This window comes from Jatropha curcas, chromosome 9, assembly GCF_041381405.1.
Source record: "Jatropha curcas cultivar XTBG-Jc1 chromosome 9, XTBG_Jcur_1.0, whole genome shotgun sequence".
Classification (NCBI taxonomy): domain Eukaryota; kingdom Viridiplantae; phylum Streptophyta; class Magnoliopsida; order Malpighiales; family Euphorbiaceae; genus Jatropha; species Jatropha curcas.
The window spans coordinates 3,979,454-4,004,336 of record NC_143159.1 but is presented as its reverse complement, the minus strand read 5'-3'; the positions used below and the strand labels follow the sequence as shown (position 1 = coordinate 4,004,336).

General features: G+C 35.9%; 5 protein-coding genes across 11 annotated transcripts; 2 read left to right on the top strand and 3 right to left on the bottom strand.

Moving 5' to 3' along the window:
* Window positions 1-647: 647 nt before the first annotated feature.
* LOC105630785 (uncharacterized) lies at window positions 648-3,092 on the bottom strand. 3 transcript variants are annotated; one of them, XM_020678070.3, is made up of 2 exons: window positions 2,681-3,092; window positions 648-1,990 (listed from the first exon to the last, which is right to left on the bottom strand). In XM_020678070.3, exon 2 carries the CDS (start codon window positions 1,979-1,981, stop codon window positions 926-928), a length of 1,056 nt encoding a protein of 351 aa, XP_020533729.1. In that variant the 5' UTR covers window positions 1,982-1,990; window positions 2,681-3,092; the 3' UTR covers window positions 648-925. The 3 variants fall into 3 exon arrangements, with proteins under 3 accessions (XP_020533729.1, XP_012068132.1, XP_012068130.1); XM_012212742.4 differs by having other exon boundaries at window positions 648-1,987; XM_012212740.4 differs by having other exon boundaries at window positions 648-2,016; window positions 2,681-3,091.
* A 2,207-nt stretch (window positions 3,093-5,299) lies between these two features.
* Window positions 5,300-7,315, bottom strand: LOC105630787 (EPIDERMAL PATTERNING FACTOR-like protein 2). Its single transcript, XM_012212746.4, has 3 exons — window positions 6,027-7,315; window positions 5,898-5,938; window positions 5,300-5,780 (listed from the first exon to the last, which is right to left on the bottom strand). The coding sequence occupies exons 1-3, from the start codon at window positions 6,133-6,135 to the stop codon at window positions 5,523-5,525; spliced, it is 408 nt and encodes a 135-aa protein (XP_012068136.1). The 5' UTR covers window positions 6,136-7,315; the 3' UTR covers window positions 5,300-5,522.
* On the bottom strand, window positions 5,683-12,614 carry LOC105630786 (alpha/beta-Hydrolases superfamily protein). 5 transcript variants are annotated; one of them, XM_089725546.1, is made up of 12 exons: window positions 11,801-12,614; window positions 11,456-11,523; window positions 10,603-10,673; window positions 10,104-10,370; window positions 9,604-9,764; window positions 9,451-9,506; window positions 9,184-9,236; window positions 8,972-9,101; window positions 8,335-8,450; window positions 8,115-8,188; window positions 5,898-5,938; window positions 5,683-5,780 (listed from the first exon to the last, which is right to left on the bottom strand). In XM_089725546.1, the coding sequence occupies exons 1-10, from the start codon at window positions 12,097-12,099 to the stop codon at window positions 8,117-8,119; spliced, it is 1,293 nt and encodes a 430-aa protein (XP_089581672.1). In that variant the 5' UTR covers window positions 12,100-12,614; the 3' UTR covers window positions 5,683-5,780; window positions 5,898-5,938; window positions 8,115-8,116. The 5 variants fall into 5 exon arrangements, 4 of the variants coding, with proteins under 4 accessions (XP_089581672.1, XP_089581673.1, XP_089581671.1 ...); XM_089725547.1 differs by lacking the exons at window positions 5,683-5,780; window positions 5,898-5,938 and adding an exon at window positions 7,408-7,775; XM_089725545.1 differs by lacking the exons at window positions 5,683-5,780; window positions 5,898-5,938 and having other exon boundaries at window positions 7,814-8,188; window positions 11,801-12,604.
* Window positions 12,615-13,042: 428 nt separating this feature from the next.
* LOC105630789 (endo-1,4-beta-xylanase 1) lies at window positions 13,043-17,899 on the top strand. Its single transcript, XM_012212747.4, has 5 exons — window positions 13,043-13,614; window positions 14,398-14,750; window positions 14,960-15,137; window positions 15,302-15,838; window positions 16,557-17,899. Exons 1-5 carry the CDS (start codon window positions 13,516-13,518, stop codon window positions 17,670-17,672), a joined length of 2,283 nt encoding a protein of 760 aa, XP_012068137.1. The 5' UTR covers window positions 13,043-13,515; the 3' UTR covers window positions 17,673-17,899.
* Window positions 17,900-18,041: 142 nt separating this feature from the next.
* Window positions 18,042-23,809, top strand: LOC105630790 (endo-1,4-beta-xylanase 1). The gene is made up of 8 exons (XM_012212748.4): window positions 18,042-18,725; window positions 18,842-18,898; window positions 19,718-20,082; window positions 20,165-20,324; window positions 20,526-20,884; window positions 21,177-21,354; window positions 21,468-22,004; window positions 22,405-23,809. The coding sequence occupies exons 1-8, from the start codon at window positions 18,654-18,656 to the stop codon at window positions 23,521-23,523; spliced, it is 2,847 nt and encodes a 948-aa protein (XP_012068138.1). The 5' UTR covers window positions 18,042-18,653; the 3' UTR covers window positions 23,524-23,809.
* Window positions 23,810-24,883: the final 1,074 nt, after the last annotated feature.

Below are 24,883 nucleotides of genomic sequence, written 5' to 3'. Positions count from 1 at the left end.
CACTTGAAACCTGCTGTTAACATTTCAAGAACTTTTGGAAAATTTTTAGAAAATGATATTCCTCTCAATTTCTTCCAGTCTCCTGTGCTTGATTTTTTCGTGTTTGTTGCTGACTGTGTTTTCCTGTAAACTATGACACAAAATTAGCTGAAGTTATAAATGGTGAGTTAGAGATTTAAAATTTTCGCAAAGTTTACGAGTTTACTGCTGTATTGCTTAAACTTCCTCGTTAACTCTTGAACTCAGGTGGTTATTTTGGTTCATATCGACAAATTAAGCTCTTGACAATTTTCCGTGCATTTATTATTGCCAGGAACATTCTATGACTATGTAGCAACAATTTTGCCAGTTCGGTTGAACAAAAAGCAAAATTTTTAAAAATTGGACTTAAATGGTAGGTAGAAATTTGAGTCAAGACAGGCCTTGGCTCTAAAGAAAGCTCATGATTAATCCTACCCAGTAGTAATTTCTCGTGCTATGCTACCAATCTGCTCCCTCAGGCCTGCAATACCAAAGGGTACACAGAAGAAATGGAAAAACTGATTTTCCAATTTTTTTTTTTCAGTAATACAACAGGACGTTTGATTACCAACTTCTAGAAGTGATCAGAACCAGTTTTGATGCATTTTAATCTAGGCATTAATTAATTTGACGCATAAAAGAGAGGCATATATATTAGAGATATATGTACAATTGCAAAACTACAAGATAATTGTAAAAATGTGGGAGTATTTTAAATCCCCCAATCTAAAAGGGGTGAACCTGAACCTATATGGCGTAATTATCAAGATGTATCACTCTTTTGCATTTTGCATTTGCATTTGTTAATAGCTCTCATCATCTCTAGTTAAGTAAATCTTCTCTATCTTCTGGTTTTATGTTGGATTAGGGCATAAGCGAGCATTTGGTGTAGCCTATATCTTCACTAATTCACTGCAGTCTCTGCTATTACATTTGCAACAGATTCAGAACCTTTACTGTTTGCTGTATAATTATTCTCATTGATGGCTGCAAAAGTTATCTTTCCCTCTGATAAAGCAGCGGCGCCAAGCTTCATAATCTGTTCTGTTACCATAGACCTAGAGACAGTTGCTATCCCAGAATCAACTGCATCTAAATTAGGAGACATAGTGGAAATTGTTGAGTTAATATTTGGTTGCCTACTTTTTATGGCTTCATTGGAGCTTCTATATTGCTGCCTAGAAACAGCTTGCAGGAATCTGTGTTTTCCAATAGCTGTTCCTTTTGAGTTGGGAATTTTCTCTGGAAGTGTATCTTTTTCATTCAGCAAATGAGATTTATCCATAAGCATTAATCTGGAATTGAGCATAACTTGGGGTTTCTCATTGGCTGAATCAATTTCACCATTATCACCAATTTCAGTGCTTAGAGTCCGCGTGTTGTGTTGCACAGAACTGGAAGCATCATCACCCTTATAATGTTCCTCTAGTGAATTTCTCACTCCTTTATTTTGCGTTTGATCATTTACCGAACTTACTTCCTCAACTCGATTGCTTTTCTCTTCACTTTCTTGCTCTTCACCTCCCACATCCCTCTCCCGATCATCTACATCAATCAAATCTTCTACTTCATCAGATTCTTCCTCTTCTGCTCGATCTTGATCATGTCCATCAATCTCATCATCTCCACCGCCTCTTCCATCATCTTCAACATCTTCGGGCTTAATCTCTTCAATCTCTTCTTCAAATTCTGCTTTATCCCCTTGGCTTTCTGCCAAAGAAGTTGCTTCATCAACTCGAGGATGCAGGCCTTTCCTCCCAAGTTTTATATTTTCATGCCCATTTTGCTCCATTTCTGATATATTTCCAGTGCTATCCTCATATTCCTTTTTCGCATTGTACGAGTTCTTGAGTTGGTTAAGCAACCAGAAGCAAATTGCAAGCAACAGACATATCTGAAGAAAATGTTTCACCTTAAAGCCTCTGGACCTCAGATTTCTAGTAGGTTGTAGCTTCAACATACTCGCCTGCTAAAATCTGTGTAAGTCCTTCCAAACTATGAATGCAAACAAAAACCAGAACAAACTAAATCAAAACAAAATAAACCAGAACAATCAACATAACTAAGGCAAGATTATTGTTTGTTTGGTCCCAAATGACAAAACAAGGAACGGATATTGCACATGGGCAATACCTGAATACCATATAACCCTGCATCATTAAGTTTGGAGGGCGAAAAAACAGATAAACTCCAGCTTCTTCGCCTACTCAGTGGGCAAGAAAGAACTTGGCTACGTGTTTGGTGATTATTCAATAACATTATATCATCATGAAATATAGATTGAGATCTTTCATTATACGCATCCAATTATATAAGCACCATAATTAAGTTGAAAGGCATTTGGAGCTGAATTAGAATACTGGAAGCAAGGGACAAGTATTACCTTTCCAACTTCCAAGCACAAAAACTAGAAACTTGGCTCAATCCCAGGTTCATTTATAGACAAACAGACAAAGTGCACAAAGCCATAATTGGAAAAACAGGAACTAAGGATAGAGAAAAAGGCAAAGTAAGTAAGATTACAAAATTAATCAGACAGATACCGAAATGATTAGAACGAGCAATCCAATTAAAAGATCATAAAATGCAGCAAAATCGCAAAACTCAAACAAGATCATTGAAAAGAAAAGAAATACAGGTGAGAGAGAAAAGAGGGTACCAGTAAGAAAACTGAACTTCAGATCCGTGAAAATGAAATGGAAAGCGGAAAGAATCAATCTTTAAGCCTTTAAACGAAATGGGTGTTTGTGTCTGTGCCGTGTACGATACAATTGCCAAAAACGGAAAAGAAAGTAATATTAGTCGTCCGGAGCGACGCAATATATAAGGTATGTACTCCAAAGAATTATTGTTTGCGCTTATGCTCCAAAGAAATGGCAAAGAAAAACGACATGGCTGAAAATAGAAATGGAAGGGATGAAGGGAAGGAGGAGGTGGTTAAGGGGTGCGAGTGAGCATTGTTTCTCTTTCTTTCTCTAACAGGCAGATGCAGAGTGTGAGAGTAGCTCCAAAAACGCCCACCACAAGAAGCTCAGTGTACGTGTGTCTGGGACACAATTGTCGGCATTGATTTCTGTACTGCTTGGCATGGAATTAATGCCTTCTTTGGTTATAGTGAAACGACTTCGTTTTTAGCATGCATTTTTCCCTAAAAAATGTTATATTTATGGAACAAAGCAGAGTGTTTCAAAAAGTTTTTGTTTTGTAAATTATCCTACTGAGGTAAAGATGGGCTTTCCAGATTCTAGTTTTTTTTTTTTTTTTTAACGATTAAATACCTTTTAATCATTGACTAGTTGGTATTTCACATTTAATACAATGTTAATGTTAAGTCTCTTGCATTCACTATTGAATTATTGTTTAAGTTTTCAAGTTTAACACTAAAAATGATATCTTTTGAAAAAAAGAAAACTAGAGTTTAATATGTGAAATCTCATATATAATTATGAACTAAAATTTATGAACTAAATAGGTAATTATTCATAGTTTAACACTATTACTATGCGATTTTACATCTAATAATTATTTTTAAAGGGATTTGCTGACTCTTTTTCAGTAATATTAAAAATAAAATTCTCCTCCTCCAAAAGTAAATAAATAAAATTCTCCATTGGATTCACGCGTCTGAAACTGTAGTGGAATTCTTTTTGTGGAAATCGACTGCTGCCATTCGTTGAAATGGAATGGGCCTTGGCATCGTTGATAGATGGGCCATAGGATGGGCCGTGGCCTATGTTCGAGATTTAACTAAACTTTGTTTCGGCATTCTGAAGGTTTTGGTCCGAAACCTGTTTCAGCCCCATGATCCCTCTTTTTTGTTATTAAATATTTTAGATTACTTAGTAAAATCACTTCTTCGTCTTTGAAATTTAGCACTATAAACTACTTGATTCTTTTTGTCTAAAACGTTCTTTTTTTTATTTTTAAATATCTTATTATATTTAATTATTTATATTTAATATAATAGAACTTTCTAATTCCTTACATGCATTATTAGATTACTATTTAGTTCTCATTTAATGACAAAAAATGACATTTTTAAGATAGAGAAATTTACCGGGGTTAACCTGGACAACAATAATTTTACCAAACAATAGAAATGTGATAGTAATTTTGGCTAAGAATTAGTGATTAAGTAGTTAATTACCTTTTTTTAATACTTAGTGAATGTATGGAAACAATTATTAACAATTCAAAGTATTCATTTATTTATTGTGGAAAAGAAGGGAAAAAAAAAAAGAAAAAAAAGAAACACATGAAAATAGTTTCACATGGACATGCAATGCAATGGCAGCCAAGATGATAAAATTTTTGGGTTTTTGTTGCAACTGAGTGTCGGCATTGAAGTGATATGGACTTTGTTATTACAAACAAAAAGAGCATCAGAATCAGATGAGATGAGATGATGAAAATAGACACAGCAAAGAGAAACAAAACCATCACATCATTTAGATTACAGGAGCGGAGGTTATTACTACAACTTACTAGAATGGAAGGGATAAACTGGGGAAGGAAGGAAGGAACTACCCAGAACCACCGCATTTATTGCATATATTAATTGAGCGTTCTATCCCTATATCTTTTTCAGACCCACAACAATCAAAATGACTAATCTATTTATCATTTCCAATTTCAGCTCCGAAGCTCCCCTGATCTCTAGCTAGAACAGAATAAAATGAAGATGAAGAATTTATAATAATAAAGTCTGGTGGTGCAGTCAATTCTTGATTTTAGATGTAGCAAATTCGTTCTAAATGAACAGAGTTATAAACAATTATGCTACCTGTTATTGTTAATCATAATCTTGTGTTAATAGTATCTATTAAGATCTGAGACGGGGACTATTAACAAAAAATTTCCAAGAAAGAGGATGCATGTTCATTTTCAGCAGATTCCCAAAACCACATTAATAATAAATGATAGGATTACATTAACCAAAGTAAGTTTGCAGTTGCAGAAACTTGAAAGGGAAGTATGAGATGATAATGAGGTGGACATATGTGTGTTTAGGTTTTCTTTATAGGTTATGTGTGTGTGTACATATATATTTATCCCTTCGAGGTGGGCAGGCTTTATGGTGTATAAGTCTTGTAAGATACGTAAACAGAGCCTTTCCTGACAGTATACATGCTTGATGATTCACTCACACATACAAATATATATATCTTAAATTTTATTAATTAATTGAACATCCAACGCGTACACATTTGAATAAAAATTAAAAAAAATCCCACTAAATTTCATGTTCCTGTCACTCTGCAATTTGAATGATGTAGAATTTGCACAGAAAAGAAAAATATTTTATAAGGGGAAAACAATTTATTACAGGCACAGCAAAATAAAAGAGAACACTCTGCAAATTCATATTTGATATTTCCATCTAGTTGAAGTCAGTTACATATATCCACAATTCAAAAAGATGATTTTTCTCTTTGTCAATTTTCTTACCAGGCACACATGCTATTATTAGTTAATTGATTAATTTGCTTAATTTGAATTAATTAAGGATTGAGAATCAAGTTGCCACACTTGCATTTCCAGCTCATAGGCTTGTAATTGGAGGCATCATCACCTCTAGAGTAAGCAATGGAAGAGATTGCAGTAGATAAGTGATTTCTCCTATGGCTTTGAAATTGTGGTGTTACTGGAACTTGAACTGCCTCACAATGCCCGCAAGAATTGCATCTTCTTTCACACCTCGGCGGCGTTGACCCTATCACTTGAGTTCTCATCAAAACCTTCTCATCATCTTCTACTCTCTGTTTATATATATATATATATATGCATAGTGTCAAAATTATTTCAATTCCAATCAAATTAGTATAATATATATCAGAAGTTAGAATTTATATATAAAATTAATATGATTTCTTCACCTGAGCAGAAGCAACCTCCAGTAGCTTGGTAATTGCTCTTCCTGCAACAAAAGAAAGTGAGTTAGAGTGACTATCAATATATGGAGTTAATTGCTTCGTTTTGAGCTAATTTCTTGAAACTTAAATTACCTTCTACTGAAAATCTCAAGAGGGTAAATGTGGCAAGCAAGAAAAGCAGCAAGGAAATGGTCAATTTTCTATTTCTGTTTGAACAGTAGCAAATTTGAGCACTGCCCATTTCTTTAGAGAGAGAAAGAGAGGAAGATCAGGCTGTCGTTTTGAGTGCAGAAGATTAGAATTAGAAGAGAGGAGATTTTAATAGCAGACGGAGTAAATTACATCAATCAATAGATATATAGAAAAAAGAAAAGGAATGGAAATGGCAGGCAGTTGTAGTACAGTACAGAATCTGAATCCTGAAAGAAAACTGAAAAAGTAATAGCAAGAAAGGTTAAGGTCTTGATTGCCACCTCTATAATACAAAAAAGGGACTCTCCTTTCTTTCTCTCTCTAAAAAGTGGAAGATTGAACGTGTAAGGCAAAAAGAGAATTGGAGACAGGCAAAACATTAAAAGGTGGAGGACCTCAAACGAAAAGGGAAGGACCTTAACCTCGTTTTTGGAGCCAACAGAGAACCAAGACTATAGCACTAAAATTAGATACTCTCTTCTATATCAGCAGAGATGAGGGAGCGAGAAATGAATCAGCGAAAACAATACAATACGAACACAGAGACAAAACCCCAAAAACCTTGAAAGAACAAACAAATGCCAAATGAAATATTCAAAAAGAAAAAAGATAAAGACATGCAAGAATCAAGAAAATCAGGAGGAGTTTCCTTTTCTGGTTTTCTTTCATTTCTTGGCTTTCATTTTGTCTATTTATATAAAGTGGCTTCTTTTGAAGTTAAGCTGGACACGCTAAGTCCTTATCCTTCTTCTATCTTGGAAAGAGGATGAATCAATATATTAGTTCCCCAGAAGGATACTGTTTGATGGGTAGGCATGTAGACTAGTATGGAGTTTGCTTGAGAAACCATGCATATATGTTTAGGAACTGCAAATTTCTGAGTATGGACATGGCTGTGGGCGTGGGTTTTACCTGCAATACACAACCCCTTTTGGAAAGAGAGCCGCAAACCGTTTGATCCGTACTCTGTGTCCTAACACTAATTCTAATTATTAACTTGTAATAAATTTTTAATAATGCAGGAAATTAAGGTCGCATTGAGCTTGAAGGGATTTTTTTTAAATGTATTTAAATATTGCAGAGACTAAATATTATTAAGTTAAATTACAGAATCAACGAAGATGAATTATATTTTCCAGATAAGTTTTATAAATAAAGTCAAAAGAGTTGAGTTTATTGACTATTTAGTGTAATTTTAGTATTAAGTAGTAAATAAATAGTACGATCATCAATTTGGTTTCCTCCCCACTTGTTATGGTATGGCATGCAATTTGAAATAAGAATTAAAGAACTAAAAAAAAAAAAATTAAAGACTTAAACATAATTCAAGTGCATGGCAAGTGTCCCCTTGTTTGGTTTCCATAACCCAAAATGGGTCCAGAGTTCAGATTCGGCACAGCACAGCGCATAGAGGACCTGTTTGCAGTGACTAGGAAATACCGCAACCAGCCAAAAAGGGACCAAACAGCAGAGATTGGACTCAGATGCACATGCCTAAACAGGGATTTGATCCCATTAAAATTAAATGAAAATCTCGAGGTACTATCATAAAAGAAACTGGACTGGGCCGACTTGGGCTGTTATAATAATGTGCAACAGGCTTCTGTCAAAATTTTGCAGGCCTCACCTCACATGTTCTTGAATTTAAGTTGCTCCAATTCCATACTTTATGAATTTGACAGCTCATTTCTTCATATTACAAGTAAAATTGACATGCACAATACAAGGAATAAAATGTTAGATGGATTTTTATTTTTTATTTTTTATTTTTTTGAATATGACATGAATTTTGCTAATAAACAATTCCTGCAAACTCCTCTCTCATTTTTCTCTCCCTTTCTATCCTGCAAGTTTACACTGGAGGAAGGACTTGTACAATAGACCTGTTTACAAGGGCTTCCACTCTGCTCTGTCTCATTTTAGCTTCTTACCACACAATGAGATCATCAAGAAGTACCCTTTTCAGGATTCAATTAATGGGTCGTCGCAAAAGCACTAACTAATTTATATAATACAACAAATTTGCACCTTTATAGAAGAAAGTTGTCAATCATGTGTTGGACCACGTCAGCTCCAGAAGAATACAGACAGTACCTCGCTACCTGAATATGAAAGACAAGATAAATAGTCGGTGAAGAGGCAAAATTTGATCTTCTATAAAAACACGACCAAATTAGAGACTAATATTGAACCCCTTAAACTTAAGTTCTTAATGGCGTAGGAAATGCTAAGAAGAAAACTACTCTACCAGAATAGTATTATGTGCAAGAAATCTTTGTTTGTATCCGTTGAATTTAACATCAACTCGTTCCCAGTTCAGTTTCGTCAATGCTTGGATCATTTGTTCTGCAGGTATTGCAAAAACTGATAAGAAGACCGATAACCAGTAATCAAGATTGGTTTTAACTTCAGTTAAGTTTACATGGGAGTGAAAGGATAGAAATTGTTTGTCAAATTGATCTTTTGATTCATCAAGCAACAGCTACTAACAGCAGTGCATTTAATAACGGTAGATTTTCCATTGTAAGGGTGAAAACAGAACCCCTGTAGTTATTTTCTCAATCTTATTATTTCACTTGCTAGTACTAGGACTCTTGATGTTCTGAAGGCAATATAGATGGATCCAAATAAAATTTAGATCAAGGTTTTTGTTACAGTAGGGAATCTCCTCCTCTACAGCTCCATTTCATCACAAAAACAGTTGATAAATTTACCCTACAGATAATAAAATTTCACTTGCTCATTTTATCCTGATACGTAACAAACTTGCAATTCCTTGAAGTAACTACCAAGTAAAACACAGAATTGAACTTACTGGTGCCTTCCAATTCTTGATAAGGAAGTGATTTAAGTAGTTAATTTGAAGAGGCAACTAAGTAGCTAACCTTCCATGTCGATAGATTTGTGTTCATCAACTTTGGCGTCCAAAGGTAATTCTTGTTGGGGGCTAGAACTTTTTGCTGTTTCCATATGTACTATATGGCGATATTTCTCATCTCTTGAAAGATTCTTTTTCTGATAAGAGGAAAACATTCAAACAAATCAGACCAAATTTTTAAAATATAGTTTGCAACTTACTCAAGAAACTGCAACGTACCTTTGGAAGTTCATTCTGATGCCGTAAAGATGATGTGCTCCATCCCACAAGACATATGAGGTGTTAAGTTCATCACATGGACAGGGTAAAATTAAAGAATCTTTTCAGTGCTTAAAAGGTCATATCTACTGAACAAATTATGTAATTAACACTATCTAAGCCTTGTAAGTCTTGCATGTCCCAAGTATTGGCTAGTTACCATAATTGGGCATCCAAAACTGAGGAGTTACAGTCAATAAGTATAATAGTAAAGTAATAATAGGATACTGTCAAAACGTATATTTGCATAGGCAACATGACGCTTGAAAGATTGCAAAGCAGACCTGCAGGGACAAGACAGGTTATAAATTATCTTCCTGGGATGTTTGCTAACACAGTATCTGAATTTCAAAAGATAAATCATAAATAGTTGCAACTCACATAAATTTAAGATCTTCACAATCGCTAACCATTTGAAGAAGAAGAGGAGGTTTTCCATTGTCCCCATCAGTCAAGAACAAATGCTTTCCAGTTTTACCAAGAAACCATGAAATATGAGAAGCTGCTTTTTCCAGAGTGTGAAAGCCACAAAACATGGGGACCTGATAATAGGAAACATAAAGTTTCTATAACAGGAATACTAAAGAAACTGTATTCACACTTTGGACTTTTCATAGCTAGGGTAGAGCAAAAACCATAGTCTGAAATAAACAGTAAATTTATTCTGTCACCAGAACATTCCCTGGTAAGTAAAAGCTTCTACCCATGAACTATTGCAAAAGGATATTTATATCTTACAAACAATCAATATACTAAAAGCGCAATGCAAACTGAATGAAAGTATTTAATAATGAAATCCAAAGAAACCAATATTTCTCACAAAAAACATCAGAAAAGTACTCTCCACTGTAAAAGCAACTGCAAAGAATCTTATGAATTACCTGTTTATGCCCCCTTGAACCAAGATGTGGAGTAGCAAAGGTTATGAAATTCATAGGCTCCAATCCAGCAATTCTGCTTTTATCCTGCTCCATATCTCTATCTCCATACACCTCCCCTTTACAATCTCCATTTCCTTGAGAATGTGCCTTTGCAGGATATCGTCCATAGAGCTTAGCGATGGCATATCTTGCTACCAACCCACCTAAAGAATGGCCTATGAATGATATCTTCTTTACAGAGGGGTGACGCTCTATCACTGATATAACCTGAAAAAATAATAAAAGTAATATACTGTTATGTTGCTACCTTTGTTAGAGAAATTCAAATGGAAGGAACAATTTTATTAAATTGATAACAGATAATATTAATCCCAAATTGAAACAGAGGGAATGATATTTTAAGAATTAAGATTTGTGGTTCAATCAGAAGAAGTGCAGAAAAGAAACATGATAACCACATTCAGCAAGGAAGGTTTAATGATGAAGCCATACAATGTACCTCTTCTGCTAATCTCTCCCCCATTACATCAACACCATCAAATGTCAATGTTAACGAATTAGCTTTGCTGCCTGCGGGAAAGTTAATCTAATCAACTCATTTTACAACAAAACCAGCGTTTGTATTCTGTAATAGTTTTCCATCAAAGACAGCCTAAAGATATGGATATACAAGTAAAAGCATGCATCTGTTGGCAACAAATATAGCAAAATCAAATAAAACATTTGATTAATTTCTAAGCTTCTGCATAATCAACAAGCCAGCCAACAGAGTCATCCAATGAGCTGAATGGAAACTTTGCAGGTTTTACATTGTGAAAGTCAGCCACGCAAATGAAGGATAATTTCTTCCAAGTTCAATCAAATTATTCTAAACACCAGCTTATGGCTCAGATGAAATAACAAATGTTACGCGCCTGAGTTAAGATTTTGTGCTAACAACTTACAGGCTGTAGTTACAGTTGTATTCAAGATAGTAGCAGAATCAAGTCTTCACATTGAACTATTTTGTTAATTGAAAGCATTTTAATTTCTTTCCATATCAAAGTTATATATAGATTTCTCATCGTAATTAGCCATACTCATATCTGTTTGTTTAAGCATATAGATGATATATCAAACATAACAAACATTCGCATTCATCTTTTTGAATTTTTATTTGCATTGTCGCTCACGTGATCCAATCCGAAACAAATCAAAGCAATCCAACTTTAAGTAGTAAATGCAAAATCTACCTAGATACCTCGTGCGTTAGAAGCATTTTCAACCCTCTTAATCACTAGGGGATTAGAAAGTATAAATTATACTAAAATTACCCAATAATTGTAAGACATGACAAAGTTAATCAGACTCACAGTGAACAATAATATCTCGGGGATAGTGTATCAGAAACCGCTTGGCAGCAAATTTCCAATTCTGAGCGCTGCAGATAACACATAATTAGATTATTAATCAAAGACTAATAAAACAGCGACAACATAATTAATTGACTACTAATCTAATTAATTTCACTTTTTGTCCCTATCATAAGTGTGATAATGAAAATTATAAAGCATGAAAACTGAATCTTTCAAGCAACAAAAATTACAAAAATTGAAGGAATCGACCAGAGGAATAAATTATTAATCAACATTTCTCCTAATCATGAGAAAAACCAAGAACAGCCTAGTAAATGAGCATGAAATCAAGAATGGCTAAACCTGCCCATCAAGCCGTTGACCATAACTACCAAGTGAACCGGATTGGCAGGCTCTCCGACATTTTCCACCTCCGCATCAAAATTCCCTTCCTCATCTTCTTCTATTCTCAAGCATCCAATTCTTGGCAAATAAGAATATTTTCTCTTCCACTTCTTATTCCTCTTCTTCTTCACTTCCTTGTTTGTCTGAGTCAACTCCATCTCCGATCTTCCATTCGGCGGAAAAGTAGTACAAGCAACAGCAGCATCCTCTACTGCTCTAGAACCAGTACCTTCTTCTTCAACCTTGAGAGAATCCATGGACAATAAATTGAAACGCGAGCTTAGATGTAAGCGTATGCATGTGATTAGTCTGATAATGTTATATATATATATATATCTAATTCGTCAATGGTCAAAATGCGCGTGCCTATGAGTCTGAAATCTGAAAACGGATCTAAATGAACAGAGAAGCTATGGATTTTTAAATTAAAAATGGGCGATGTCTGGTTCCAGAGAGGGAGGGACGAGACTACGATTTGTAGAAGAGGCAGCCACGGGCTACGATTTGTACCGTAGCTACTTTCTTTTGACCCACTAGACTTCCTGCAAGGTTTGTTAGAAACAGGTAGACCGAATTAGATAATGACACTTGGATTTGGTTGTAACTACGAGTTTAAAGGAGAGGGACAAATGTGTAAATTGGAAAGAAGTCTCTTTAACTTCAGAGATATGAGGTGGATTTCAAAGTAGAAGAACTTCTAGAAATAGACGGCCGCAGTTGACGCGCAATTCTTCTTGGAGCAGAAGAATTTCTTTACCGCGCCGGCGCATAGCTAATTATTTATTATTAACTTACTATTTGAAAATGTAAATTTCAACGTCACAGATTAGAGTTTCCGTTTATGTTTGTTGATAATGAAGGAGCAGAAACTTGTGGAGCTCTCTAGAAACCCAAAGCCTGTGTAAATTTCAAATTTCAAATGACCAATTAATGCCAATTTTCAACTTTTCTAGAAACTAATAAGATGTTTAAAGCTTAACCCTTTTATGGTAACTTATGGATTCCTTGTACCAACACAATGGGTCCTTTTCCAATCTGCTGAAAATTCGTTCTTTTATTATCAGAAGATGGGAAAAACTATCGGAGAATAGTCAAAGACATACGCTTTCTATTTAAAAAAAAACAAAGGCAGAGTGCCTTTTAGCTTTTTGTTTTTTCGTTTTTTTGTCTTTTCAAGGAAATATTTGCTATTATTCTAGTAAAATTTTCGTGGCCTTAATTCTAATCACTGTACTAAAGTTCTAAAGTAATGGTTTATGATTAGGTATTTGAATTATCCGCTACTCCTTACTAGCCCTCCAATTTGCTATACGCTAGTGGCAGCACTTGTGATAGTGGATAAGTGTACAGAGCTGCAAAGCCGGCTCGCTGACATGGAATCATTGCACTCTAACATGTTCACCATTCAAGTTTGCTACAGCTAAAAACCATCTCTTAGCCAGTTTTTAAACTCTCCTTCCATGAAACAATGCTCCTCTCGTGACCCTTTCTCTGTAATTTTTAATTTAATCACGATTCTCTTCTTGGCGTTTTCCGCCTCCCCATTTTCCTCCACCGCCCACTAAACGATGAAAAATCTTTGATTGAAAATTTTTATTGCAGCTTTCCCTCCTTTTTCTTCCCTTTTTTACTCTGAAAAATGGAGTCTCTGGCAAGTCACGGTTTCACTTCTCATGGAGCAATTACTTTCCTTTCGAACCATCCTTTCTATTCTGATTTTGCTTTTGGGTACTTCTGCTGAATCAGTTCTGGTGCCAAATCAACTTCACCAGGTAAAAACCACATTTTTATTCAATTTCAATTTATTTTTTAGATATTACATTTGCAGCTATACAGACCAAATGTTTGGCATTAATTTTTGCTTTTTTATGATTCTGTTGTTGTCTGGTTATGGCCCGTTTTAAAAGAACGGTTGAAGGGAAGAAAAAGTTAAGCAATGTAGTTTCTTATCGGTTACCTGATGGTTGGTTGTTTGTCTGTTTGTTTTTTTTTTATTTTTTTTGGCTATGTCAGCATAATCATCGCGTTTCCTTGGCAATGCAGTTAGCTGATGCTACAGTAACATTCTTGCTATTCTAGTTACACAGTGGGCTTTAACTTTTAACCCTTCGCTTTAACTTTTAACGAAATTGTTCTAGTGGTATTTTCTTGCCCTTGCTTCCCTAGCCTTTGTAAGTGGTCTTGTTTCAGATTCCGTTTTGTGATCATGGCCTTTCCTTTCTGTTGCTATGAGAATTTGAAGGCTTATATATCTTAGTAGTAAACTGGAGTTGCTAGGCAATAATTAAAACCTGAAACTTTCACTGCAACATGTCTGTTGTGGTGAGAGTATGAAAAGTAATATTGTAGTGTTCCATAAGGAGGTTTAGGATTCATTCATGCTAGATCTCAGTTAAGTTTGGTATGAACCAATTCTGAACATAGTCACTTTAGTTTCCTTGAGCTAAGATTTTTTTATTTTTTTATTTTTTTTTATTTGGTGTTTTCTCTTAAAAGCCCATTTTGAGAAGTGCATTACTGTTAATCTTTACTTACACTTCCCTTCTTTCATAAAGACTGCAAGAAAAGGCCATATTGCTGCTGAGGAGGATAACGTCATATTGAACCCTAGGTTTGAGGATGGCCTTAATAATTGGTCTGCCAAAGGCTGTAAGATTGAACTTCATGAATCTATGGGAGATGGAAAAATAATTCCACAATCAGGAAAGTTCTTTGCTTCTGCAACAGAACGCACAGAAAAGTGGAATGGAATTGAACAGGAGATCACTGGAAGAGTTCAGCAACGTGTTGCTTATGAGGCGATTGCACTAGTTCGAGTATATAGTGACAATGTCACCAGTGCTGATGTGCAGCTCACCCTGTGGGTTCAAGAACAAGATCTTCGTGAAGAATACATAGCTATTGCCAAGTTAGTCTTTTCATCTCTTCTCATTTGCTAAAGACACTACTGACTGAAATTAATGTATAATTCTGGACAATTTCTGAGTGCTGTCTTCCCACAATGCCACTTCTTTTTATCATTGGTTCTCTCATTTACAAATTTTATGTGGTGTCAAGATTTGCATTTTTTTTATTTTGTTGGTTTTACCAATACAGTAGCTGATTTGTGTGCTGTAGTTCACAGGCAACGGATGAAGATTGGGTTGCATTGAAGGGGGAGTTCCTTCTTAATGGTTTCCCATCAAGAGCAGTAATATATTTAGAAGGTCCACTTCCAGGAACTGATATTCTAGTAAATAGTCTAATTGTAAAGCACGCAGAGAAGATCCCTTCATCAGCTCGACCCGTATCCAAGGTTGGTCATATTATGCTCTCACATATATATATGCACATTTTCAACACATGATTATGAATATCTAATTAGGAGCTTCTGATATGTGGTATATGTTGCATGCTATGCGTAGTGTTGGATTCTAAGATTTTAGGAATAAAATGTGAATTTCTTTTTTCCTTTTCTAGAATGCCACTTTTGGGTTGAATATAATTGAGAACAGCGATCTTGATGATGGCACCAATCAGTGGTTTGCTCTTGGTAACTGTGCCTTGAGTGTTGAAACTGGTTCACCACACATACTCCCTCCAATGGCGAAAGACTCTCTTGGACCTTATAACTCTCTAAGTGGCCACTATATCCGAGTAACCAACCGCATAGATTCATGGATGGGTCCTGCACAGATGTTAACTGAAAAATTGAGAGTGTATCTGACATATCAAGTATCTGCTTGGGTTCGAGTTGGTGCTGGAGCAACTGAACCTCAAATTTTGAACGTTGCACTCAGTGTGGATGGCCAGTGGATCAATGGAGGAGAAATTGAGTCTAATGATGCCAAGTGGCATGAGGTTGGTGGGTCCTTTAGAATTGAGAACCAATCATCCAACGTAATGGTTTATGTCCAAGGTCCTGCTCCAGGTGTTGATTTAATGGTTGCAGGACTTCATATTTTCCCTGTAAATCGGAAAGCAAGATTTAAGTATTTGAAGAAGCAAACAGATAAGGTATCTGCAAACAGAACTTTTTTGGCATTTGTTTTTCATTGCTTCTGCCTATGATGCAAAAGTGAAACCTAGATGCTGACATTGAATGAGTTGCTTTCTTCAACTTTAGTGCATATTGCCTTCAATTCTGGAAATGAGTTTGCATGTGGTCTCGCTGTTGGCCTATGCTATTATGCATTCTGCCACGTCTGTTTTATTCTGCCATTACGGCAACTAGTTATATTATACACTGTCTAAATAGCCATGGCTTCTTGCATTCTTACCTGATTCTCTACATTAAATGCAATTCTAAGATGTAATTTTGTGATAATGATTGTTTCTTTGCTAAAATTAAATTTAGTAGATTTTATTTTGTTGAATAACTGATAGCTTATATTCTATGGTTAGATGATGTGAAAACTATTTTTTGGTAAGGATATATAGATAAATGTTCTGAAACGTTGAAACAAATAGAATATAGGTTAAACATGGACATATTTTAAATCCTGTAGGCTGAAATAATGACGCACTGCAAATTTTCTTAAAAGCAGCTTTTACAATTAGATTCAATTATTCAAAATTAAAAGGTTACTCCTAGAATGTCTAAACTTTACCTAAGACCTGCCTCTTACGATCCCCATTTTGCAATAAAATGTAATCACGCAAATTTTTAAGATGTGAATCAATCTAATTTCAACTAATAATGAATTTTTCTGATTACAGCTTTATTGCCTTGCAGATACGTAAGCGAGATATCATCCTACAATTTTCTGGATCCGACACTAGCAATATAGTTGGCAACCTTGTTAAAGTTGTACAGACACAAAACAGTTTTCCTTTGGGATCATGCATAACCAGAACAAGCCTGGACAATGAAGGATTTGTTAAATTTTTTATTAAAAATTTTAACTGGGCTGTGTTTGAAAATGAAATGAAGTGGTCCTGGACAGAACCACAAGAGGGTAAATTCAATTACAAGGAAGCTGATGAGCTCGTGGAATGGTGCAAGAGCCACAACGTAAAAATTCGTGGTCATTGTATCTTCTGGGATATGGAGTATGCAATTCAACCATGGGTTCGATCTTTGAATGGAAATGACTTGATGACTGCTGTTCAGAACCGCCTGACAGACCTTCTCTCTCGTTACAAGGGAAAGTTCAGCCACTTTGATGTGAACAATGAGATGCTGCATGGTTCATTTTATCAAGATCGACTGGATAAAGATATCCGAGTCAACATGTTCAAAACTGCCCAACAACTAGATCCTTCTGCTACTCTCTTTGTTAATGATTATCACATAGAGGATGGAAGTGACATTAGATCATCACCAGAGAAATACATACAACAAATTCTTGACCTACAGGGGCAAGGTGCTCCAGTCGGAGGAGTCGGTATTCAAGGACATATTGATGTTCCAGTTGGACCCATTGTTTCTTCTGCACTGGATAAATTAGGAACTCTTGGTCTACCAATATGGTTTACGGAACTTGATGTTTCTTCAGCTAACGAGTACGTTAGAGCAGATGACTTGGAAGTAATGCTTCGAGAGGCTTATGCACATCCTGCAGTGGAAGGTGTGATGCTTTGGGGATTTTGGGAGTTGTACATGTCCCGGAAATATGCTCATCTAGTGAATGCAGATGGTAAAATCAATGTAGCTGGTAAGAGATTCCTTGCTCTTAAGAAAGAGTGGCTGTCTGATGCTAATGGGAGTATTAATGATCAACTAGAGTTCCGATTTAGAGGTTTCCATGGGACTTACAATGTAGAAATTGATTCCTCTTCAAAGAAAGTTAACAAGACATTTATTGTTGACCAGGGTGAATCGCCTCTTGTAGTTTCCATTGACTTGTAAACATTTAGGCATTTGGTGTTCATAGAGAGTTCTCAAACTAGCAGTGAACATTAGGAATCATTGACCTGCTTTTATTTGCTTAATGCAATTATAGAAGGATATCAAAGTAATGTCTTTTTTGGTTACAGTGTATTAGTTATCTACCGTCTACAGTAACATTTTGTTCAGGATTTGATGGTTTCTCCACTATCACGTCCAGACATAGTAGCTGAGATGATGTTTTCAAATATTTTGCGTTTTCTTCTGCCTTCTACGTAGATTCTTTTGCTTGCCAAAATCAGATTCCAGAAACCACTACAAATTTATTATGTTGAAGTAAAATATAGCCTTAAAGCAATGGCACCATCTGTAGATAAGAACTCAATTTTAGTCACCAGGACCGGCCTGAGCTTGGAATTGGATTTTTTTGTGTTTCTTTTGAAACTTTCTGCAGCTCAACTTGTTGCAGCACAGTAACAGATATTTATAGCCATAGAGCATATAACTTTCACGCCTGGTTTTTCCAATTAGGCTTTGTTAAAACAGTGAAAGCCCATCCTTACCTAACGTCACTGAGAAAACAGACAATTTTTGCCTTGTAATCAAAGGATTGATGAAAAAGGATCAGAAATCGTGTTCAAATCAAGAAATGGAGCAAATCCAAATCTCTAAACCTTCTTTTCCAATTCAAGCATTCAAGAGCCACACGGGGTTGGTTTACCCCAATCTGCAAGACAAAGCAATTGTAGTAGAAGAGAAGCCTCGACTCTCAAGAAGAGCCTTAGCCTTGAAGAGACGGATTGATTAAAAAAAATAAAAGTGCATATTTTCTTAAATTTAGAAAAGAACGTGCTAATTCTTTAGGTTTGATAAACCCCGACAAAAGGACAAAAGAAGTTCAGTGGACTTTGCTGGAAAGGGAAATTGATGGACTGTTTGGTGTGGTAGGCATCGGGCTTTTCGTAGACTGCACTTGAAAATCTCCAAAACGGTGCGTATAAAATGAGGAGGTTCTCTGCTTTCTGCTTCAACGGTCAAGCATTCAAGAGAAATCGCAGGCATAAACATTCTCGGGTACTCGTTTCTGTTCTCGATCTACGAGAATTGAGATGCTGTCATGTTTATATAATTTTATGATCAAAATTAAAAAGCCATTGTTACTCTGATTTGCTTGTTTTTTGTTTCTGTAGAGATCCACAGCAACAATGGAGAATCCTCAGGTGAATAATGGCAATGAGAAATTAGAGGTACATTTTTTATCTGCCTTCGGCTTTTAGGTTTCTCAATTTTTTCCGTAATGTGTTGGGTTTTCTTCTTGAAGTTCTGATGCTTGTATTATTTTCTCGTAGCTCATGGGTATCTTTTGTTTGTCAATAGTCACCTTTGGAGTGTATTTTTCTCTGTATATTATTCTGTGCTGAACCTTGGAAAAAAAAACATGTTTGAAGAATCCCAAAAACTCTAAACTCGTTGTTCAGGAAATCTTTTGTTTATTGATTGGATGATGATAGAGTTATTAATTTATATATTTCTAGGTTTTTTACACACTTAAACACATGCCTTAAATACAAACATATTTTTTCTAGGCAGTTAAATTCATTCACCGAATTTACTAAGTCCATTTTCTAACTTCGGAACAAAATCCATGAAGCAATGCATATGGATGAAACATACACTGGATTAAGTGCATCTTTGCACACTTCTAGGATCTCTTTGTTACAAATGATACATCATACGTTTTGCATTTGAGTGAATTAAGCAGCCCAGACTGTTTGGTTTTCATGTGTCCATGGTCACATTCTGTGTCAAAGGATAGTGATGAACTGAATGAACATAACTAAATTGTGTTTTTCCCTTTTTGTTTAAGAGACCAAATAAATTCATTTAAATAAATACGCATGTGTTTCTTGTAAACTGAGGTTTTGCTCTATTCTATTTATTTGTTTTCTACTTACAAAGAAATTTCTGTCTGGGATTTGAATTTGAAAATCTAACTATGAGAAGAACACAGGTGTGGCTCTGGGAAGCTGATTATTTAAAGTATATACTTCTGCTTTACTTGACAGATTGTAAACCAAAGTATGGCTAGTTCAAGTGGCAATGGTGCTACCAATGTCATAATAAACCATGACTTCTCTGGAGGACTGCACTCATGGCACCCAAATTGCTGTGATGGCTTTGTGGTTTCAGCCGAGTCAGGTCGTCCAGGATTTTTACCAAAGTCAGGTGGTAATTATGCAGTTGTTTCAAATCGAAAAGAATGTTGGCAGGGGTTGGAGCAAGATATCACAAGCAGGGTTGCTACAGGGTCCACTTATTCAGTTTCTGCATCTGTTGGTGTATCTGGACTTATTCAGGGTTTTGCTGATGTCCTTGCAACTTTGAAACTGGAATGCCGAGATTCACCTACTCGTTATTTGTTCATTGGAAAGTAATGAATTTGTAGCTTCACATTATTCTTTTTATTCTTTGATGAAATATACAAATCCTGTTAACAGAAGTTACTACTGCAGAACTTCTGTGTCAAAGGAGAGGTGGGAAAAGTTGGAAGGCACATTCTCCCTGTCAACCATGCCTGAGAGGGTCATTTTTTACTTGGAAGGCCCTTCTCCTGGAGTGGACTTACTTATAGAATCAGTTTTTATTACCTGCTCCAGTCCAAGCGAGTTCGGGGTAATTATTCATTCTATTTTCTCTCCAATTCATTGAACAGATATAACCTTTGATATTTTGAAAATTAACAAGGTTTGCAGGCTATCTATTCCAAATTTTCTTTTCATATGTATCCTTGAAAATTAATTTTATTTGTAAATATTTATTTTTTATTTTGTGATGATAAATATGAAATATTTTCCTTTCTCTTTTTATGGAAAGCATGCAAGCAATAGATGTGACAACGCTGGAGATGCAGATGAGAACATCATCATAAATCCTAGATTTGAGGATGGCCTGAATAACTGGTCTGGAAGAGGCTGCAAGGTTATCTTACATGATTCTATGGAAGATGGGAAAATTGTCCCCCAGTCTGGAAAAGTTTTTGCTTCTGCAACTGAACGCACCCAGAGCTGGAATGGAATTCAGCAGGAGATAACTGGAAGAGTGCAGAGAAAGCTTGCTTATGAAGCCATTGCCGTAGTTCGGATATTTGGTAACAATGTTACTAGTGCTGATGTACGGACTACACTATGGGTCCAAACACCAGATCTCCGTGAACAATATATTGGCATTGCCAAGTTAGTACTTTTTTCCTCTTTTGAATCTCCACAATTATTAGCTTCTATAACCTGGAATATCTGTAAACACTATTTTTTCAGTTTCTCCTACATTGATTTGGCTTTATAAATGATTCTGCTGTGGTAAACTAAATCATGTATACATGCATGGTTTTATGTTTTTCCTATTGTAGCGTTTTATCATTTTCACCAATCAAATCAAACTAACTAAAATTCATACTACATTTGATCAGTGATATAATCAGCATTCGCATTTTGGATCGCTTTCATGATAGCTTGTTTTTGTCTGTAGTCTGCAGGCAACAGATAAGGAGTGGGTACAGTTGCAGGGGAAGTTCTTGCTCAATGGTTCCCCTAAAAGAGTAGTGATTTACATAGAAGGTCCGCCTCCAGGCACTGATATTCTTGTCAATAGTTTTGTTTTAAAGCATGCTGAGAAAATCCCACCCTCACCTCCTCCAGTAATTGAGGTTGGTAGATCCAAGTAATTTAAACATTTCAACTTCACTGAAGTTTTGTTGTCTGCAATATTCTGTTGAATCCCAAGGGTTTAAAGCACTCAAGTTTGGAATTTATGTTGCAGAATCCTGCCTATGGAGTTAACATAATTCAGAATAGCAATCTGAGTGATGGAACCAATGGGTGGTTTCCTCTTGGTAATTGCACTCTTACTGTTGCAACTGGTTCACCGCATATACTTCCTCCAATGGCGAGGGAGTCCCTTGGACCTCATGAGCCATTAAGCGGTCGTTACATCTTAGTCGCTAAACGCACTCAGACATGGATGGGCCCTGCACAGATGATCACAGATAAAATCAAGCTTTTTTTGACATACCAGGTATCTGCTTGGGTTAAGATTGGTTCTGGATCAACTGGTCCTCAAAATGTGAATGTTGCACTGGGAGTGGACAGCCAGTGGGTCAATGGGGGACAAGTTGAGATTAACGACGATAGATGGCATGAAATTGGTGGGTCTTTCAGGATTGAAAAGCAGCCATCTAAGGTCATGGTTTATGTCCAAGGTCCTGCTCCTGGTGTTGACTTAATGGTTGCTGGGGTTCAGATTTTCCCTGTTGACCGAGAGGCACGGTTCAAGCATTTGAGGAGGCAGAGTGACAAGGTAATCTGGTGGTTATGATTGCCATGGTATTTGATTAATTATATTCCTTAATAACATATCAAATTAAACAAATAGTAGCTGAATATTTTCCTGGATCTGCGCTGCAGAATTCAATCTGGTTAGCTGTTTTTCTAAAAATTGTTAAACACAGCCAAATATGTAACATTTAAAACACTACTTTGTCTGCAGGAAGTAATCCTGCTTTCAATCATAGGATAGCTTTCATTTGCTTCATCATTTCAGTATTTGATATTGGTCATGTAAAGCTGCATTTAGCGCCTAGGCATGCGTAATTCGAGTGGCCTTTTCAAATCGGATATTTTGTTTACATGACCAAGCAAATTCCTTTATTTAGTATCCCATCTTTGATTTTGAATTTCCTTACTTTTCTGCATTGCAGATCCGTAAACGTGATGTCACCCTAAAATTCTCTGGTGTGGATTCAAGCAGTTTACATGGTACTTTCATTAAAGTAAAACAAACACACAACAGTTTTCCTTTCGGTTCATGCATAAGCAGGACAAACATAGATAATGAAGATTTTGTTAATTTCTTTGTGAAAAATTTCAATTGGGCTGTGTTTGGAAATGAGTTGAAATGGTACTGGACTGAGGCACAGCAAGGAAACCTTAACTACAAGGATGCTGATGAGATGTTGGATATGTGTAACAAAAATAACATAGAAACCCGGGGTCATTGTATCTTTTGGGAAGTGGAAGGCACAGTCCAGCCATGGATTAAAGCTCTAAACAAAAATGACTTGGCAACAGCTGTTCAAAATCGTCTAACAGGTCTTCTCACTCGGTACAAAGGAAAGTTTCGGCACTATGATGTGAACAATGAGATGCTGCACGGATCATTCTATCAAGATCGGTTGGGTAAAGATATCCGAGTAAACATGTTCAAGACTGCCAATCAGCTTGATCCATCTGCTATTCTGTTTGTGAATGATTATCACATCGAGGATGGAAATGACACCAGATCATCTCCAGAAAAGTACATAGAACAGATTCTTGATTTGCAAGAACAAGGTGCTCCTGTTGGAGGAATTGGAATTCAAGGACATATAGATAGTCCAGTTGGGCCTATTGTAAGTTCTGCTTTGGATAGATTGGGTATTCTTGGTCTTCCAATCTGGTTTACAGAGCTTGATGTGTCTTCCTCTAATGAATATGTTAGAGGTGATGATTTGGAAGTTATGCTGCGAGAAGCTTTTGCTCATCCTGCGGTGGACGGCATTATGCTCTGGGGATTCTGGGAGTTATTTATGAGCCGAGACAACGCTCACTTGGTTAATGCAGAAGGTGAACTCAATGAAGCTGGTAAAAGATATCTTGTTCTTAAAGACGAATGGTTGACTCGTGCTCACGGACATGTGGATGAGCAAGGAGAATTTGCATTTAGAGGCTTTCAGGGTAGATACACTCTGGAAATTGTTACTCTTTCAAAGAAAATTACAAAAACATTTACTGTTGATAAGGGAGACTCTCCACTTGTGGTATCCATAGACTTGAAGTAAGTTCTCCACAGCTTGCCGTTTAACCAATAAAGATTTGATGATTCCTTGTGTTTATACTCGTTAAAAACTTCTGTAAATAAATTTATTCTCTTTCTGAATTTGTGATTTTAATATTGTTTATTTACATTGTGTACACAAATATTTTACCTAAAGGACAAAAAGAAAGAAAGAGAGACAGAGAGAGAGAGAGAGAGAGAAAGAAAGATAGAAATCCCATTTGTTATCTTTGTTGTATAATTGATATACATGGAATAAAATTGTATTCTCATATTTGGTTATGAGATTATACTTTGTTTTGCTTCTATCATTTAGTATCTTATTTTGAACAATTGGAATTCTTTTCCAAAGAAGAGCAAGCCCATCAACTTTTGTGGGGCAAACACATGAGGGCCCAAAAGACTACTACTGAGCCCAAAAAAAAGACCATATTGAGCCTCAAAGAATTATTATCAGCTACTACTGAATAGATGACAAGAAATGAAACACACAACATTCCTGAGGTAGGACTGCCTTAGCCCAGAGAAAGCTAGCTAGTAAAATAGGCCTATAATAGCTTATGACATTGTACTTGAGCCCTCTACTAAATGAGAATGAATGGCCCATTTCTCTTATTTTCAAGTCTCCAAGAAGTGGACATTAGAGACTCAAACAGACTCTTGTCAATTTCTAAATGCTGTTACAGCACAAGAAAAGTAATTGTTACGGTAGAGAAAAAGTGCAATGAAACAGAAACTGGGAATTGAAAGCAGTCCAATTATATTGACGTTAAGAGTAAAGTTAGGTGTGGCATATACAAGTTCTTGACAAAATGGGACCATTTTGATATGTTTAAGATTCTACTATCATATCAATCAAACCCATCTTGCCTAACACTTGTAAATAGTCTTTTTCTTACTTTAAACAGTACCCCATCATATAATTACCTTCCCTTACCCTAAACAGTAAGTACCCCCATCATAAATAAAACAAAAAACGTGAAAAAGAATATATAATATATGGTGTGGGCGATCGCAGAGAAGTGCTTACGCCAAGTTGAGTGGGATTATGGAGATAAAATAATGTGCTTAAGCATCTAAATCTATTCATTTAACATGTAGACTGATGTGTAGAGATCAACATCACGTCAATCTTCTTTTTTTTTTTTTTTTTTTTTAAGGGGTTGGAAATATAAATTTATAATTTATTAGAGCTTTTACTAAAATACAGTGCATGTATATTAATGGGTGAGTTCCCCACAAGGAACATATATAATAAATAATGTAATATTACCATCCCATACAATATTAAATCACAGCCGTCCATCCAAAATATCTAAGGGTCCCTCCTTCACTCCATCAATCGCTCATCTATTAATCCTATC

Bases quoted from the DNA above. Each gene is read 5' to 3' on its own strand.
- LOC105630785 (XM_020678070.3), bottom strand. From the start codon at position 1,981: ATGTTGAAGCTACAACCTACTAGAAATCTGAGGTCCAGAGGCTTTAAG.
- LOC105630787 (XM_012212746.4), bottom strand. From the start codon at position 6,135: ATGGGCAGTGCTCAAATTTGCTACTGTTCAAACAGAAATAGAAAATTG. The intron at 5,939-6,026 runs GTAATTTAAGTT...CTTTTGTTGCAG, and splicing joins CTTGAGATTTTCAGTAGAAG to GAAGAGCAATTACCAAGCTA. The intron at 5,781-5,897 runs GTGAAGAAATCA...ATATATAAACAG, and splicing joins TGGAGGTTGCTTCTGCTCAG to AGAGTAGAAGATGATGAGAA.
- LOC105630786 (XM_089725546.1), bottom strand. From the start codon at position 12,099: ATGGATTCTCTCAAGGTTGAAGAAGAAGGTACTGGTTCTAGAGCAGTA. The intron at 9,237-9,450 runs GTATCCTATTAT...AACACCTCATAT, and splicing joins TGCAAATATACGTTTTGACA to GTCTTGTGGGATGGAGCACA. The intron at 8,189-8,334 runs GTAGAGTAGTTT...TTTCATATTCAG, and splicing joins TTGCACATAATACTATTCTG to GTAGCGAGGTACTGTCTGTA.
- LOC105630789 (XM_012212747.4), top strand. From the start codon at position 13,516: ATGGAGCAATTACTTTCCTTTCGAACCATCCTTTCTATTCTGATTTTG. The intron at 13,615-14,397 runs GTAAAAACCACA...TCTTTCATAAAG, and splicing joins TGCCAAATCAACTTCACCAG to ACTGCAAGAAAAGGCCATAT. The intron at 15,839-16,556 runs GTATCTGCAAAC...ATTGCCTTGCAG, and splicing joins TGAAGAAGCAAACAGATAAG to ATACGTAAGCGAGATATCAT.
- LOC105630790 (XM_012212748.4), top strand. From the start codon at position 18,654: ATGAGGAGGTTCTCTGCTTTCTGCTTCAACGGTCAAGCATTCAAGAGA. The intron at 18,899-19,717 runs GTACATTTTTTA...TTTACTTGACAG, and splicing joins ATGGCAATGAGAAATTAGAG to ATTGTAAACCAAAGTATGGC. The intron at 21,355-21,467 runs GTTGGTAGATCC...TTTATGTTGCAG, and splicing joins CACCTCCTCCAGTAATTGAG to AATCCTGCCTATGGAGTTAA.